General features: G+C 39.9%; 1 protein-coding gene and 1 long non-coding RNA gene across 4 annotated transcripts in view; one reads left to right on the top strand and one right to left on the bottom strand.

The window, feature by feature from the left end:
* LOC135990627 (uncharacterized) overlaps positions 1-15,979 on the top strand; it is a 40,788-nt gene that overhangs the window by 2,523 nt on the left and 22,286 nt on the right. For both annotated transcript variants that reach the window (XR_010606444.1, XR_010606443.1), the window contains exon 2: positions 605-694. This is a non-coding gene — a long non-coding RNA (uncharacterized LOC135990627). The remainder of the gene's footprint in view (positions 1-604; positions 695-15,979) is intronic.
* Positions 4,932-15,979, bottom strand: part of LOC135990623 (collagen alpha-1(XIII) chain-like) — a 62,451-nt gene continuing 51,403 nt past the window's right edge. For both annotated transcript variants that reach the window (XM_065638417.1, XM_065638419.1), the window contains 2 exons: positions 14,198-14,236; positions 4,932-10,495 (listed from right to left, as the gene is read on the bottom strand). In XM_065638417.1, coding sequence (XP_065494489.1) covers positions 10,463-10,495; positions 14,198-14,236 — 72 coding nt within the window. In that variant the 3' untranslated portion in view covers positions 4,932-10,462. The remainder of the gene's footprint in view (positions 10,496-14,197; positions 14,237-15,979) is intronic.

Below are 15,979 nucleotides of genomic sequence, written 5' to 3'. Positions count from 1 at the left end.
CTAAGCATAAAAATTCAATTAAATTTAAAACGCATGTGAAAAGGGAGAAAGAGCATTTTTCTGTTTAGAGATGCAAATAATCGCATCCAATAATCCTAAAATGACGCATGTGATACATAGCTTTGTAATTAAAAATAATCTGAGATGGGACAAAATAAGCACAAATTTTTGAAAACATTCCCAGTTTGTTACAGATTAACATCAAATGGTTGCTGTGTGTTAACACAAACATGTAGGAGGTCTAAAGAAAATAATGTCTTCTGTGTGAGACAAACTTTCAACATTAGAACTCATTCTGCTTACAAAAACATGTTTCTGTTTGTAAACAAACATCCTGCTTACTTTCAGGCTTATTTTTAGCTTTAATTTTGTGTTTTTCATATCCGCCACCTAGGTATGTGCTGTTTAGATGAAATAAACTGCTGTAAGGGTGGGGCTCCTCTTCACACTTGTCTATCACAGTACAGTGTGGTCATCAAGTGTCACAGCCTTAAAAAAAACCCCTTAATTCAGTGAGCGCTGGGCTGCAGCCTCCTAATGCAGCTTTTGTCTTCCCTGAAATAAGAGTCTAATTCTCTCAATTTCTTCTTTCTCACCCATGCAGGTTACTGCCAGTTTTCACATTGTAAGAGCAGTGCATCCCAGAAGTAGTCACATCCCTGAGCAAACCACTGTGCTATGGGCAGCAGAGCAGGTATGAGAGATCTTCTCTTTTGCAGCTGGTTTCTGCTGTTACTTCCATTATTTCAGGGGGAGTTGCAATCTGGAAAAAGTTTCTGTGTTCACGGCAGCAGGATTATGTGTACGTTTTTTGTTGCCTCAAGTATTTCTGGAAGATTCTGAATTGCTTTGTGACACAAGAATATAAACAATTTTTGTGCAGAACACATCAAAGCAAGACAGCATTTCAACAGAGAGTTACCACATGTGAATTGTTCTGCAGTAACTGCACTTTTGGAACTGCCTGCTTTTTCAGTGCAGCTAAGATACATGGGTTTTTCCAGCTCCAAGTTTGGTGTTGAACACTAAGGCTGCAATGGAAAAGTAATAAGCAGCAGGTCACCTCAACACCATGGTGAGGAATTGGCAGGGTGGATACCTTTACAAATTCTGTAATGCAGATGACTGAAAGGCCAAGATTTTTGGTCACCATAGCTGTATGTTCTAGCCATTTAGACCTAGTTGTTTGGGAAAGAACTGTTACAAGCTAACATTCTTCAAGACAAAAATTTGCAATGCTGAATCAAGAGAGCTTTCCCCAATCAGCAGGAGTGGAGTCTGCCCTCCCTACGTTGTACAAAGACCATCTGCCAGTTGACTTCAGAGTGCAAATACAATCTGTTACTTTGTCAAAATAAACAACATGTCTATTGATGGAGCGTATATAGACTGCTGACTGCCTGACTATTGGAAAAACAGCCTGTTTGTGGCACTCTCACTTTTGGACAGAAGCTGTTATATCTCAAACATTATAATGAATATTTCATAGCTTCAGAGCCAAGAGATACGGCTTTACTCTTGCTTAGGCTGGCCAGCATCCAGGCTCCTCCTGGCAGAACAGTAATGTCAAGTACCCTGAAAGCTCTGTCTTGTGGGCATCTGTAATCCAGGAGTTTTATCAAATCAGTGTGTTGTCATGTCATTAACATAATCAAAGCTGATGGATGTCTATATTATGGCAGTAGATAACATATGTAATAACTGAGTTCTGCAAATAATCTAGACTTCTGTATTTACTTTTTCCCCCCACTTTGAGTCATTTTTAATGCCTCCTCCTCCACCCTCCGTGCTGCTTATGAGCTTGTTATGCTTGTAGATTGTGTATGATGGGCTTTTCTTCTTAAAGAAACCAGAAAAGCTAAATCCTAATATTTTTTTTTGGTAACTCTCTTATAGCAGTTTTTCTTAAAATTAGATCATCCCACGTACTTCAGAATTAAACATTTCTGTTTGTGTCAGGTTCTGACATGGTGTTTAAGGTAGTCTGATGGTTTGGGTGTCTTCAAAAGTCACAGATTAGATAACACGTAAGCAAGGAGGAGAGTTTCCTGCGCAAACACCCACTGATTCGAAAAGTTAAATGCTGCTATTAGCTTAAAAAGAAAAAAAAAAAAGAGTGTTTTCATCCTTGTTACTTAGCCTTAAACATGTCAATGCAGACTGCAGGGATCATTGTCTTGACTCAATAATTTCGTAGTCATACAAGTAAAAATACTCATTTAATACAAATATTTGAGTAGTCATGGTTATTCACAATAAAAATGGTGGGGTTTTTTTGTCAAATGGAGATTTACAAATATATATTTCATAATTATAGAAAAAAGAATAAGGGAACAAAACTTGGAAAATAATATTGTGTTCAATTCAGGAATCCTCTGTAGGATTCCTCTCCACAGCTCAGAAACAATAACCAAAAATGGGTGAGGTACAGGGAAAAGTGGTGTGGTGATCACATGTATGGCATGGCTTCTCTGAAGAATTAAACAGGTTAGGGCTTCCAGCTAAGAAAACTGAGGAGCGATAGGAGAAAGGACGCAGCTGATTGTCTGGGATGTTGCCCTACGCCTCCAAAGGAATGCAGTTTTGATATGAACTAGTATAAAAAGCTGTTTCTGATTGTAAGGAAAGCTGGATGCATAAAATGATAGATTTGTGAGTGATGCATTTGGCCACAGATTAATATGATAATAAAGCACTGCCAATCTAAGAGGCAAAAAAGCCTTTCTCTTTGTAATGCATGTGAATTTCTTGAAGCAAACTATTTGCAACAAAATGTGCTTTTACTATATAGCACAGTTTTTAAATGCAGAAAGTGACACATCCCAGCAGGTGTCTGGGGACTTTTGATGCAATTATGTTTCAGTTTTGGCATTTGCAGAACTACATTTCTTTGTTGGAGGAACAAAGATGTAGCACTGTGTCACTGCACCGTTTGATCATCAAATGTCTCATCTACAAATCACTCCAGGTCTGTACTGCAGGATACTTTCTTAGCAAACTAGCGTCTCACTTATAAAACTAGATTGTATTTCCCACTTCTCATGATTTTGCAAAGGGATTTATTTGTAGTTATGTCTGATCAGTTTTTCCTGTGCTAGTAGCAATTTTTGTTTTACGCTCTTTTTTGTAGTTTGGAGCTGTGATATGCATTTAATTTTTCCTCTGATGACATTTACAAGCACATTGTCTTTCTGAATGGGACCATTAAGCTCCTAGTTCTTTTCAGAGGAACTTCACAGGACAGGACAGCACTGCTTGTTTGGCTGCTTTCATAATTGTTCCTCAGTTTGATTTAAAAATCAATTTACATCCTTAAAATAACTGACTATTTTTTCCTGCTAACTACAGAGCCCTGTGGGGTAATAAAAAAAGAAATCTAGAATTGTGACCAATAAATAAATGAAGATACATTGAAATAAACCTACCTTTGGGTCTTGTGTTTGTCTAAGGCAGTACACAGCAAACCTCCAAAACATTTATTTATTGCACAAGTGCAGAATTTTACTGCTCTCCCAAGGTATAACGATCTATATCCATGAGCCATAATTTTTATAAAGCAAGAGTGACCTTAAAGCCTTAAGAAATAAGAGAAATCATATGTTTCAAACACATTGTCCTTTCCAAGTTGGAGCATCCAAACTTGTTCATTTTTCTGCGTAACTTAATGCATCGATCGCTGTTAAACATCCAGATCCTTGAGGATTTTGCTTCATGATCCAAGGCTCATTATATCTATACTCGGAGGAGGTGAGGAGCAAGGCACTTACTTTTGCTGTCTGGCAACTCAAGAGCTAAAGGTTTTTCATCAGATCACTTTCCTTTCAAGGAATCACCACTGTGTCAGTACATATGTCACCTTTGGGGACACAGAAACAAACCACAGTGTACAGGAGTGACCAGCAGGCTCTAAACAGAGCAGGAAGGGAGAGATGGATGTTCCCAGAGCTGCCTCTTTTTCCTCTTTGGCTGCAAAAGGAGCCAAGGGCAACTTGCTCTGATGTAGATGTCTAATTTTCAGATGTCTAAAGTTAGATGTGAGGAATATATCACTGCGGGGTATATACTGCAATCATCGAAATAGCTGTTGTGGCACTGGAAACCAAAGTTACCTTCCCCCTTATTACCATGCCTGGCCAAGACCAAGTCAACAGGACAGATTCTGCTACCCTCAGACAATTTGACAAAGGCTCAGTCATCTCATTTGTTGTGGTTTTTTGTTTATTTGTTTTGTTTCCCCACACTAGCAGGCATTCTTAGAAACTGAGCAAACGTTTTACTTTAGATAGGGTCCCTCAGCAAATGGCCACTGACTCTTGGATTTTGAGTCAGATGTGTGCCTTGTTATTCATTCTCTTCATTTTGAGGAAAGTAAGACTACACAAAGCTGATAATCACAATCATTTCAGCATGTGCATAACCAGAGAGTCAGTCTCTACTTTCCTCTCGTCTTGGCTCTATCCCCTGTTTGCGCTCATTCTCAGTTCCACAATTTGTATAGCTTGATTTTGTAGTTGATTAATTTCATGTCTTAAGAAAGAGCTCCAATAAGGCTATTTATGCAGTAGTAGGAATCAGGCTTTCTCCTATGCAGGTTTCCCAGTGTCCAGTAATACAGCTCAGCTGATGTTGCTGCCTTTCCCTCAGCACAGGCACTAAGCAGAACTCTCTCCTCTATCCAGCCATCTGTTTTCATGGAGCTGGTGAAAACAGTATTTTTGAGACTTCTGTCCTGCTGCCAAATCTGTTGAAATTTGCTACCTAGTTCCATAGTTACTGGGGCTGACTGGCAAACAGCAGATAGCGTGATTTCCCTAGGATATTAACATAAAAACCATCCCCAAATAGAAGTATGATGTGTAAGTGAATTCATGGTTTGTTATTTGCATAAGTTGTCATTTACAAAAGACAGAAACCGTGTGTAAGTAAACAGGTATTTTTATAAAAGAGAGAACAAAGTATGTACATCATAGGTAACAAATGCAGATAGTATTGGAATATGTATGGCACACAAGTTAAAATAGAAACCTCACTAAAACATTGACACAAAGGAGTAAAGCATCAACACAAGGCACAGGGAATTCATCAAACTCCTCTTGGAAAACAATGGGATGACACTTTAAATATGGTGTCATGTTTACCATTGCAACAACCATCCAGCCCAAGACATTTTTCATTACGTCCTGTCCGGTTTTTCAGCCCTCCTTTGGTATTCCAAAAGTCCATTCCCAAACTAACTTCCTCCTGGAATCTTTCATTGTTATTCTCATAATGATGTAGTGAATAGGCTAAGGTATTTAAAATAGCAATATACAGCTCTCACGTAGCGGTTTTCATCATAATATTAAACAGCACCTCCAAATAAGACAAGCACTATTTTCTTTATCCGATAAATGGATACTTGGTGATTAAACATATAAAATTGCCATCTTTTACAAGAAAGCAGAAATGTTTTAAAGGCACTATAATTAAGCAGCAGCTTACTTTTATGAAACTGAACTTTACTTACTACTGAGCAGTGATTCAGTGAGTTCTTTACGTGTATCCCTACTTTTAAGGAGAGGTGTGGTTTCACTGAAATCACTGCATTAGTTAATGGACATGGGAAATAGGCAACTGAGGTACAGTTTTTGTTCTGACTTAAAAATTCATAAGCTGTTTTTCATTTGTATGGATGGAAATAATTTAACGGAATCCCTTTCCTCATACATGTTTAGTGTTTAATCCTTTAGTGTCTTTTCAATTTTTAATCATGCTGAGAAAAGATTTGCTTAAAAACAATAGTGAAAAAATATTTATAAAGAAAAACAAAATTATTACAATATTTCAATTCCATTATGATCGGTAAATCCTTATGGCACAGCTACCTCTACTTTTCTAAAATATTGCTAGAAATGGTCAACATGGAATTCAGAATTTCCAGGATTAAAAACCAAAACAAATCAATGTTATCCTATTACTGAGGAAAAAAATGGAAAAGAAAAAGGAAATGCTCTTTTTGGCTGAAGAAGCTCCTGCTGGGTTTGAAAAGATTATGGGAAAGGACAGCCCTTTTTTCTTTTCATTCTAGCATTTATTTAGTGTGAAATATTATTGAAGGCTAAAAAATTCCAAGTAGCTAAACTGTGTCAAAAGAAATTGAAATAATGCCTTTGAATCAGCACAATGACAGTAATAATTACTGGTAACACTAAAGTATATACAGCACTTACATTAATGAATGCCAAATAACACTGGATATTTAATATACAGGCTGAAAAGTTCAATATGAAAAAAAAAACCCACCATGTAAAAAGTGTATTCAGATTTAAACGTCTCAATCAGTGTTTGTCAGATATACGCAGAAACAATGCCCTGTCACGTTCTACTCCTAAGTCATCAATTTACTACAGGTATATTAAATATTGTACATTCTATGCCACCAAATTAAAAAAAAAAAAAGTAAAATCTCTCTTGTAAAATTCAAGAAAACCAGATATGTAACAACAACAAGTTGTTTCAGAAGTCACTCTCCTACAGGGATTAGGTCATAAATGTTTGCCTGATGTTGGCTGATGAGCAGATCTTTGACAGAAAAGTGGAAAAGTGTCCCAGTATCAAAGAATTTGGTGTCCAAATTGTACAAAGACGAGAAGCAGGGACAGTGGACGCTACAGGGAGGTATCTACTTGACCCCACACTGTCCAAACCACTACCAGTAGTAGTTAGTGCTTCACTGACCACAATGCCAGGCTGGAGCAGTCAACAATTAAACCTCCTGACACAAGAGGTTTCCTTGGCAGGACCCGTTTTGTTCTCCAGACCTACTCTTCTCATGCTGCACTGACTCGTGATGCAGATGTGGCCTGTAACTCTGGCACTGCATGTCGCACCACTGAAGAGCCTGTGACATCTGCAGGCTTCCCCCATAAATCAAAAACCCCTCCCGTTGCTGCGCTGCTCAACATCTGGAGTCAATTTTGCATCATTAAAAACTAGGAGAATGTTGTGGAATCAGGCCATTCCACCCTGCATCAAAGGGATGCTCAGCCCTCCTTTTATTGAGAGAGGGGGGAACACAACAACAACGATGTTCTACTGCAGTTTCTCCTACCTTTAAATTTAAAACAGTGAGGGACAAGAGGGAATAATAGAGGAATCCTGTTTGGTTAGAGAAGTGGCAAGAATTCCTGAGGGTAAGAGTGTACTCCTGAGATAGGAAGCTTCGTTTGGAATACTCCCCAAAAGTGTGAAACTGCTTGGTCTGTGGCACTGCTGCTGGTGCACATCATCAGGGTAAAAGCAAATCTTTGCAGGAGAGTAGAAGGAAAGATTTACTGAAGCAATGTTTTGAAACATTACTCTGAGAAAACAATGGAATTATCACAAAATGGAATTTCACACTCCCAGCAAACCCCCACCAGAGACAATGGACTGACAAACAGCATGTGATGGAAAGCAAGAATGCGAGTTCTGCTCCACAAGTTTCACAGCCAGTCCTGTCATACCTAAAATATGTCTAACCTACTAAACTCAGGTGTGATGGCAGTTCAAAGTCATATTTTGTGGCAAACAAAAACGTTTAGCAGGTTTATCTTTTAAAAAATTCTGCAATATTCTGACTAGCTCACTATCAAATAACTTCCACAAGCAAGCAAAATAATAAGAAAGCTATAAAGCTAAACTGGTTTTGCTGCCTAGCATTTTAAACAGTAGAAGCTTTACAGTCAACTCCAAAAACTATCAACAGATACCTACAATCTTAATTCATGTTTTGCCATGATGTTTCTCCATCAGGTCAAAATGTTTGACAATGAAGGGGTACAAGAAGGGAGGAAGTACAGATAATAAGAGTGAGTGGAAAAATGATCAACGTGGGACCATCAGAGATTTTCTGCAAATGCAGAAAAGAAAGTTGTTTTGCTTGGGACAAAGACATCTGGAAGCAATAGGAACTTTTGGGCAAGTGGAGGGGGGAGGGAAGCGTAAAAGAAAGGGAGACCCTCAATCCAGCAAAGCGTTTGCACATAGGTTCGGCGTGAAGCAAAGCCTAAAGATAAGCTCCAACATGAGTGCATTGCTGGATTTCGAGGAGGGAAAACAATCGCAAGAGACAACAGTACTTTAGCAGGTAAGAGCTTACGGTTCTCAAGAAAACACATTTCTTGTAATTGCTACTTCAGAGCTTTCTAGCTAAGCCTGAGATTTCAGGCTGTAGAATGCTGCTGAAGAGGACACAATGACTCTTGCCAGACTAATTGCTTTACGACAGACTACCTAAGATCAGAAGAGACCATTTTCAATCAAGTGGTCCCTAACATAGCCCTTTTGAATTCTGTAAATGTAAAAGAGTTTTGGAGAGACCAGTCTGTCTGGGAGAGGTCACTGGTACCTGGTCCCTGGCCTGCGTGGATATGTTTACCCCCAACAAAAAATGGTTTGCCTATGGAAAGCACCATTTTACTACTGAACTTAGGGAGAAAAACAAAACAAAACACAATAGGAATGTCCTTAGGACATTTTGGGTGAGGAACTTTTACAAACTTATTCCAAAAGCCTGTTAAAAATATACCTAAAAGAAAACACAAGAAAACAGAAAAGAGCGAACAAATCGCTCCTAAAAATCGTTAATAAAAAGAAAAGTAACATTATCAAACTATATATATATAATTGTTTTCATTAAAAAAAGAAGAAAAAAAGCACACCTACCGCCTGCAGTTCTGGCCTGGTTCTCCCTCCTCCCCCCACAAAAAAAGTACAAATAAAAAATAGAAATAAAATAAATTAACCCTTTCATCAGCCTAGTTCATGACTGGAACAATTTCTTCCTGTAACTCTATTTACTGAATACATCTGTTAGAAGTCTTAAGAAAAAAAACCCTGCAATTCTTCGAATGAAACCAAAAGTAGAACTTCTTTCCTTGGAATTATTTTAGCAGTGGACTCTCCCTGTGCTGGTGAGAGGAAGTGTGTGCCGGGTACAGGTGTCCTGATGAGAAGGTCAGGATTATTCCAGCTGAGCTGATAGGAGCTGTTTGAATGAAGGTTATTGCCTTTCTGGGACTTGCTCTGATTTACAAGACATCACTTTGAACTTGAAATCAGTTCTTTCTCTCTGAACTGTAATGTGAATTGCTCATCATTTAGTTCTGCCTAATGATTTAGATAATATCATTCATTAACTCTAATAATAATGGCCCTGACTCACCAGAGTACTTTAAATATGCAAATAGCATCATTTAGGCCTACAGGAACCACACACTGAAAGTTAAATATGTGTTTTCGTGCTTGGGCAAATGGGATTCCCAATGCACTCAATGAAGTAGAAAAGTTGTGAGTCGTGTTTGTAATATATGTACTTAACAATTAATTGTAGGGTTTTTAATAAATTGCAGGAGCTGTGGTGAAATGACACTGCAGTGTAAATGTGAGCAGAATTTAACCTTCAGCACTGGGAGCTGGGTAAGGAATGCCAGATTTGCATGGCCGCTGGTACGAAGTATCCAGAGTTATATATCCTGCCCTTCAGGCAGCTGGGGAACCTCCTCTGCACCCCTCAGCACTTTGCCAAATCTTTATTTCCCTTCGGTGAATGTATTCAAACATGTAATAGTGGAATTTAATGCTCATGATCCTTATTTTCCATCTGGAGGTACATCTGTTGAGGGGTACCCACAAGAGGGCCTCATTAGGCCAGCAGAATAATATTTCTGGAGAGCTCCAGACAAAATACATCCAGGGTGCATGGTGGAGACCAAAGCAAAGGAATTATTCAGTGAAACCAGATTTTTTTCCACACTCCATATTTTCCTTCTCAGACAAGATACCTCATGCCTTCAAAATCCAGTGTGGTTTTCCTTTTTTGGAATAAAAAGTTCATTTCTTTATAATATAACACAAGAAGTTTGTGATGAAAAGGTTAAAGATGGAATCATCAATGATATAGGTGGAAGTTTGTCATCTGGTAACCAGAAACAGTAGCAAAACGTTTTACCATGTCCTTTCTGAGCAGCACTCTGAACTGAACATGTGGGGTTTGATTGATTTTTCTAAAGATAATTGCTCAAGAAGGATTTCTTTCTTGGATCAAAGGATCCCCCCCCAGAAATATTGTCCAAGTCTTGCACTCGTTTATACAGCAGCTGCTGCAAAATGAGCCTAATTCTTCATCTGAAGAGTCTGACCACAATAGTAGAATCAAGTGAAGATGACCAAAGGAAAAAAGAACATAAACGGTGTCATTTTCAAACCCTGCCACTGGCCTGTGGGAGAAGACAGAAAGCAAAGCAGAAAGCGTTGGCACGCCAAGCTCCCGCAGCCCCAGCGGGCAGCGGCTGGGCACGGATTCATGGGGCGCAGCTGAAGAACTCTTCCCAAGCTCCAGGGAAGGAACTCACAAAACATCTCCAGCAAACCTTCAGGAAGGTCCGTTCTTCTCCTTTCATTCTGCTGTCGTGTCCCAAGCGTGTCCACCCTCAGGCTTGGCTCACTTTTTGGCTATCAGCCAAGGAGTCTGACCCTTGAAGTGGCAGACAGACAGTGTGATGTGAAAACAGCCAGGCAGAAGTAACAGTCAACAACAGCGAGAGCAACCCAGTTACAGGTTTTAGTAGGGGTGGACCCTCGAATGAAACTCTCACATTCAGGGTCGTGCAGCCCCAGCTTCTGCCACTGGGTTTTTTCTTGAAATGCAAAGCACTTGTGCGTGGGAAGAGCAAAGAATCGGTAAAAGTCTCACCAATTTGCAGCCTCTGGTTTATTATATCAGTATAAGGGGCTACAGGCTGTGGGAGCAGCAGTCTGAAGTGGTTCTCTATTTCAGTTAAAAAAAAAAAAAGTGCTCCGCTCCTACCTCAGTGCCTGCTTCCTAAAGAAATCTGTGGAATTGGCCACCTCAGTGCCCTTGAGAATTAGGCGTGAGCTGAGTTTTCTCCACTGCTGAAGTCTATCATATCAATCCCTTTTGTGTGGTGCAAAAGGAGCTGCTGGTTTGCAAATTGAAAGTAGAAATTAAAGAAGTTTTTGCATTAGTAGACTTTACTCCAAAATATCATTCTCAGAAAGGCTTTAAAATGCTTTTTGCTGAATTAAGTTCAGCTTTTTAAAGGAAATCCAAAAGGAAGCATTAAACAAGCCTCCGAAGGTCATAAACTCTGCAGCCCACAATAAGCACCTTTAGAGTCCAGCAGCTAATTTGAAGCCAAACCAATGATATGAACAGAATGATCTGAGATAAAAAAAGAAGAAAAAAGGTAATAAGGATAAGAGTATGCGTTGACAGCGCACATATGTTTTGCTGACAACAAGTAGCTGAGTCTTATGGAAGCTGTGGCACCAGAGACTCTTGTGGTCTGCACTGGTTTAAGTCAGAAGCATCTCCACTGATTGCAGAAAAATGATGCTGGGGCAAAGCTGGGAATAAAGTAAATCAAGCCTGTTTTGCTCACACTATCCCTCCTCTCCTGCCTCTGTGCTGACACAAGTCAGGGACTTTCAAGAGTTCTGGCAATTGCATTTCAAGGTCCCCAATGCCTCAGGCAAAAGCTTTCTCTCTCACAAATGTATCAGTCAAAAAAAAAAAAAAAAAAAGCCCAAGAAATAAAGCAGATACAGCATCACCTCAAAACTCCTTTACCTTTCAGTAGCTGTGTCAAGACAAGATAACAGATGCGTGTTTTGTTTGCTTTTAGATAAGACGAACCCAAGCAAAGAATCCCATGCAGTGCAATCACAGATAAACCAAAAATACACTCCAGACACTAAAGGGAACAGAAGGTGTTGTTAGATTCTTCTAAGGATCTATACATTTTTGAGGATTAAACATAACCAGCATTTTTAGAAGGAGTTGGAGCATTCAAACTACCTACCTTGCAGGCTGAGCACAAGACCAGAGTAGAAATTCATTGCCCACTACTACAGCCTTCCAAAACCAAGGTTGCTACCAGTGTTACTGGTTGGGTCTTTAGTAACTGTTTTGTGTTTAACAGGTGTGTAATTAAAACACCAGAGTTGTGTGGCATTCATTTAAATAACTGCTGATCCAATTAGCTGAGCTTCACAGCTGCAAAGCCTTATAACGAGGAGCCGGGTCTTACCTTAATGAGAGTGATTACTGAGAACACAAACAAGAGTTCCTTACTGCTCTGCAGTTTGTTTGCTTTCTGTGCCATTTCAGTTCTAGTACACCAACAATCTCATGAAAACATCATCCATGGCAAAGTTTCATCCAAAGGACAATGTTAGCATGAGAAAACATGGCAGTAAATATCGTGAATTAGTTTAGATTGAAAGTTGCAAGGAGTTTCCAGACTGTGAGAGCTATCTGAGTTGGGGACAACCTGTGGGACGGGGAGGCAAGGGACATTGGGTGGTAGAAACACATCTCTTACTGCACTGTTTTATTCTGATGGTGCTAAAAGGCTGTATGGAATCAGGTGGAAAAAATAACTACTGAATAGCTTGTGCACAGATGGAAACTTGCATGCAGGAGTTGAACAGGTGAGTGTAGGAGGTGGTGGTGACCACTCCAGCTGGCTCAGTTGTGGCCAGGAGAAGCTGTTGTGAACCCCGCCTGCGATCCATACATAGAATTCTCTCTGGGGTGAACAACTACACAGCAACGCTGCAGAGAGGGTGCTGAGCTCCTCTTGTAGTGGCCACATTATGCAAAGAGCGGGACTGGAGTGGATCAGTCTAACCAACTAATTACTGCTTGTGTTTCTCTATTGTGATCTTTAAATACAGACAGCTGCTCTATCCCAGAAACTTCTGGGTTGCAAACTGTCTTTCTCCTTGCATGAAGGCCCAAGGAAAGCAGACGTATTTCAGGGAATAAACCTAAGCTTCCACTCTTTTGCTTATTTTCTAAGAAAAGTATATTTTGGTGTTCACTTTAGTCTGGTAGTGTAATTTTTCTTGATGGGTAGTTTAGACTTGAGACATTAACAAAGGTAGGTCAAGAAGGATAATAAAGATGTACATATGCAAATTATAATGACACACTCCACAAATTTGCTTGTGACCTTTGGTTAACATTTTAAAAAGCCATGTGCATTGATTTATCTAATAAACATTCATTAGGATATCATTGAGGTATTCTGCCATGTGCTCAATTGTAAATGAGCCTTTAATTAAGCTACTTGCAGGCTTACAATTCAGAAAGATGTTAGAATTTCTTCCTGACCAGGGCTCGTTGTCATGACAGTTATTCCAGCTTGCGGGAGGTGCTCTATTTTACTTTTATTGATTTTTTAAATTATTATTTTATTTACTATTATTTCCAACTCATGGGAGGGGCTCTGATTTAGCCAGAGGCAATTCTCTTTGCACATGCTAAGTCCACAACTCTTGGGGAAGGTGTTAACGTTCCTGCATGCCCAAGGCAGAGCCTGCAGAGGAACACGCCTTGTTTGATAATTATTAATCAGTGTACAGTTCCCAGTGTACAGTGGCTACTGTGAATTTTTCCAGAAATACCTTAATTTTGTCACCACAAAATTGTTGATATGTTACTTTAATAAAAATACGTAATATTTCAGAATAGTCTGGAATGATTCCAGCATGAAAAATGAAAATGACATTTTAATCTATACAGGACAGTTCCTTTGGGCACTTTTAATGCAATAATTTATTAAGTTCCTATATTCATCATGTGTGTACAAATATCATGTAAATATTACAGCTGTAGTCCATGACAAAACAAGCATAATGCGGACATAGAATTATACAGAGGACTGACAAATGGGAAGGAAGGGAGATCTAGTATTTTCTGTACAAAAAATATGCAGCTTTTTGATAATTTGTAAAAATGCATAACTTTTGGCATTTCAGAGAAGAACACTGTATAAAAATAAATATCCTATGTACAATAACACACACAGGCCAGTCCAGGGTTAGACTCTTCACTGCAAAAGAAAACAAAAACAGGTGTTAGTGACAATTCACCAACAATTGTTAGTGACAGCTCAGCAAGTATTAGAGCACTTTGAGGCCAGACAGCTGAAAGGCCGCAAATAAAAATTCTCTCTCGTTCAGCCTATAAAACTAAACAGCAATATACAAACAAGAGAGGGTTTTGCGTGCTGCTTTTCAGGGGTCTGGTCCTGGAAATCCCATGCACGCCACACCTCACTTGCTCTTAGCCACACTTATTGAAAACCATCAGCAGGACCTGTAGCACTGCCAACTCGGCACGGTCACAACATTTCCAGGATTATTTTACCTTATTCCAGCAGCCTTGAACTGGAAGGCCATCTTCCCCCTGCAAAAAAGGTGGATGAAATAGCAGCTTAGGGCACAGAAAATAAGGCAGAGAATGAGGAAAGAAGGAGCGGGTTGTTACGGCTGCAACAAACAGTCTGAACCGGGGCTGGAGGAATAGTCTGACAGATATTCCTTGCCCCTTTGGAGTGACCCAGGCTCCTGGCTCACATAACCAGTGTAGCTCCAAGCAAGGGCTGAGGCCGAAGAGGGGGAACTTATGTACATGAGGTTGTTCTCATTCCTCACTGAGGGAGATGTTTAGCCAGGCTTCCTTGGAGGAAGGAGGGGACACAGGAGGTCCCATTCAGCCAGGAAAATGTCACAGACCAGATGGCTGGTCTGTGTCCTCAAGCTTGACTCTATAACGTGGAGGTGATAAGCAGTAAATCTGAGTCCTAAGAAGGGTCTGGAAAAAACCTCCATTTCCATTCTGCCCTTTTTATTAAAGAGTTTGCTTTATCATGCGTGAGACATTACCTGGCCATCCCCTCTTGCCTCCAAAAAGATCCTAGTCCAGGGAAATTAAGAAGGGGAGCAGCTGAGCAGACCCTGTGCTGTTTGAGGTGTCTCAGCTGACACCTCAATAAAGTCAGTGAGATTTCTGCAAAAATCCCCTGGCACTTCTATGACCTTGAAGTCTTAGGCTACACATCCCAAGGTGAGCGTGTGATAGGGTTTTTTTGGGTTTTTTTGTTTGTTTTTGATGTTGAGGAAGGTTGGATACTTCAAGGGCCGTGCTACTGAAAGACTGAGACTATGTGGTTGGGAAATGCTTTTGTGAATTAGTGCGATGAATTTCATCTCAGTGCAGCCCTACTTGATGTGAGAAAACAGGAAATTATGTCAATGATAAAGTGCTCTTGAGCGGGAGATGAAGTCAGATGTAAGGATGGAGATGCACCTCTGACAGGAGAAGTCAAATACTTCTGCTGTGTGTGCATGTCAGGTTCATGGGCTGTTGCTGTTGCCCAGGAAAACAGGGAGTGAAATTGTACAACACACGATTCTTCATTCAAATGACTCAGTTCTCACTTCTTTGAGTACCGTGTGAGAAATCTGCAGTGCAAATCATCCCGTTTGAGAAGGGGGAAGGAAAAACAACAAATAAAAAACCAAATGCGCGGTAGTATATTGAGAATTAAACTATTTAAAGGAGATGCACTTTCAAGGGACTGATTAAGTAAATGTTGACACGATGCTACAACCATGTTGCTTTTTGAAAGTGTTTTTTAGACTGTGGTCTCCTTGCGATATTTCCTGCCCCCACATTATGTGGAAATACTGAGTTGTGGGTCAGTTGTGGCGTTCCCATTGGTACATTGGTGAAGGTAGGAATGACTGGTGTGGTGCATGGCAGGAGGAGATGGGAAGTTAGGTGTACGAAGGCATGGGAGGCCAGGGAGTTACAGCTTAGGGATCAAAGGAAGACCAGGGTCACAAGGAAGTGTTTGTTGCGGGCAAATTTGCCAAGAAGGAAAACGCAACGTGCTCGTTACTACCAAGCATCTCCTTCCACATAGCTCGGGTGTGGAAAGCATTAGTTCACGGCCTCTGTACGTTACACACACGGATGCATCAGCTGGATGCTAAGCTTTTAACCTACTTGGATCAAAAAACATGCTTATTTCCATTCCCAAGCTAGCTTGCATGCCAGAACACTATATATATTAAAAAAAAAAAAAAAGGCATCTCTATTTCACCAGATTTCTGGCAAGTTTCCCTTAACAAAAATAGGTATGAA

Source organism: Caloenas nicobarica, chromosome 7 (genome assembly GCF_036013445.1).
Source record: "Caloenas nicobarica isolate bCalNic1 chromosome 7, bCalNic1.hap1, whole genome shotgun sequence".
Taxonomy (NCBI): domain Eukaryota; kingdom Metazoa; phylum Chordata; class Aves; order Columbiformes; family Columbidae; genus Caloenas; species Caloenas nicobarica.
This window is presented reverse-complemented; position numbering and strand designations above follow the sequence as displayed.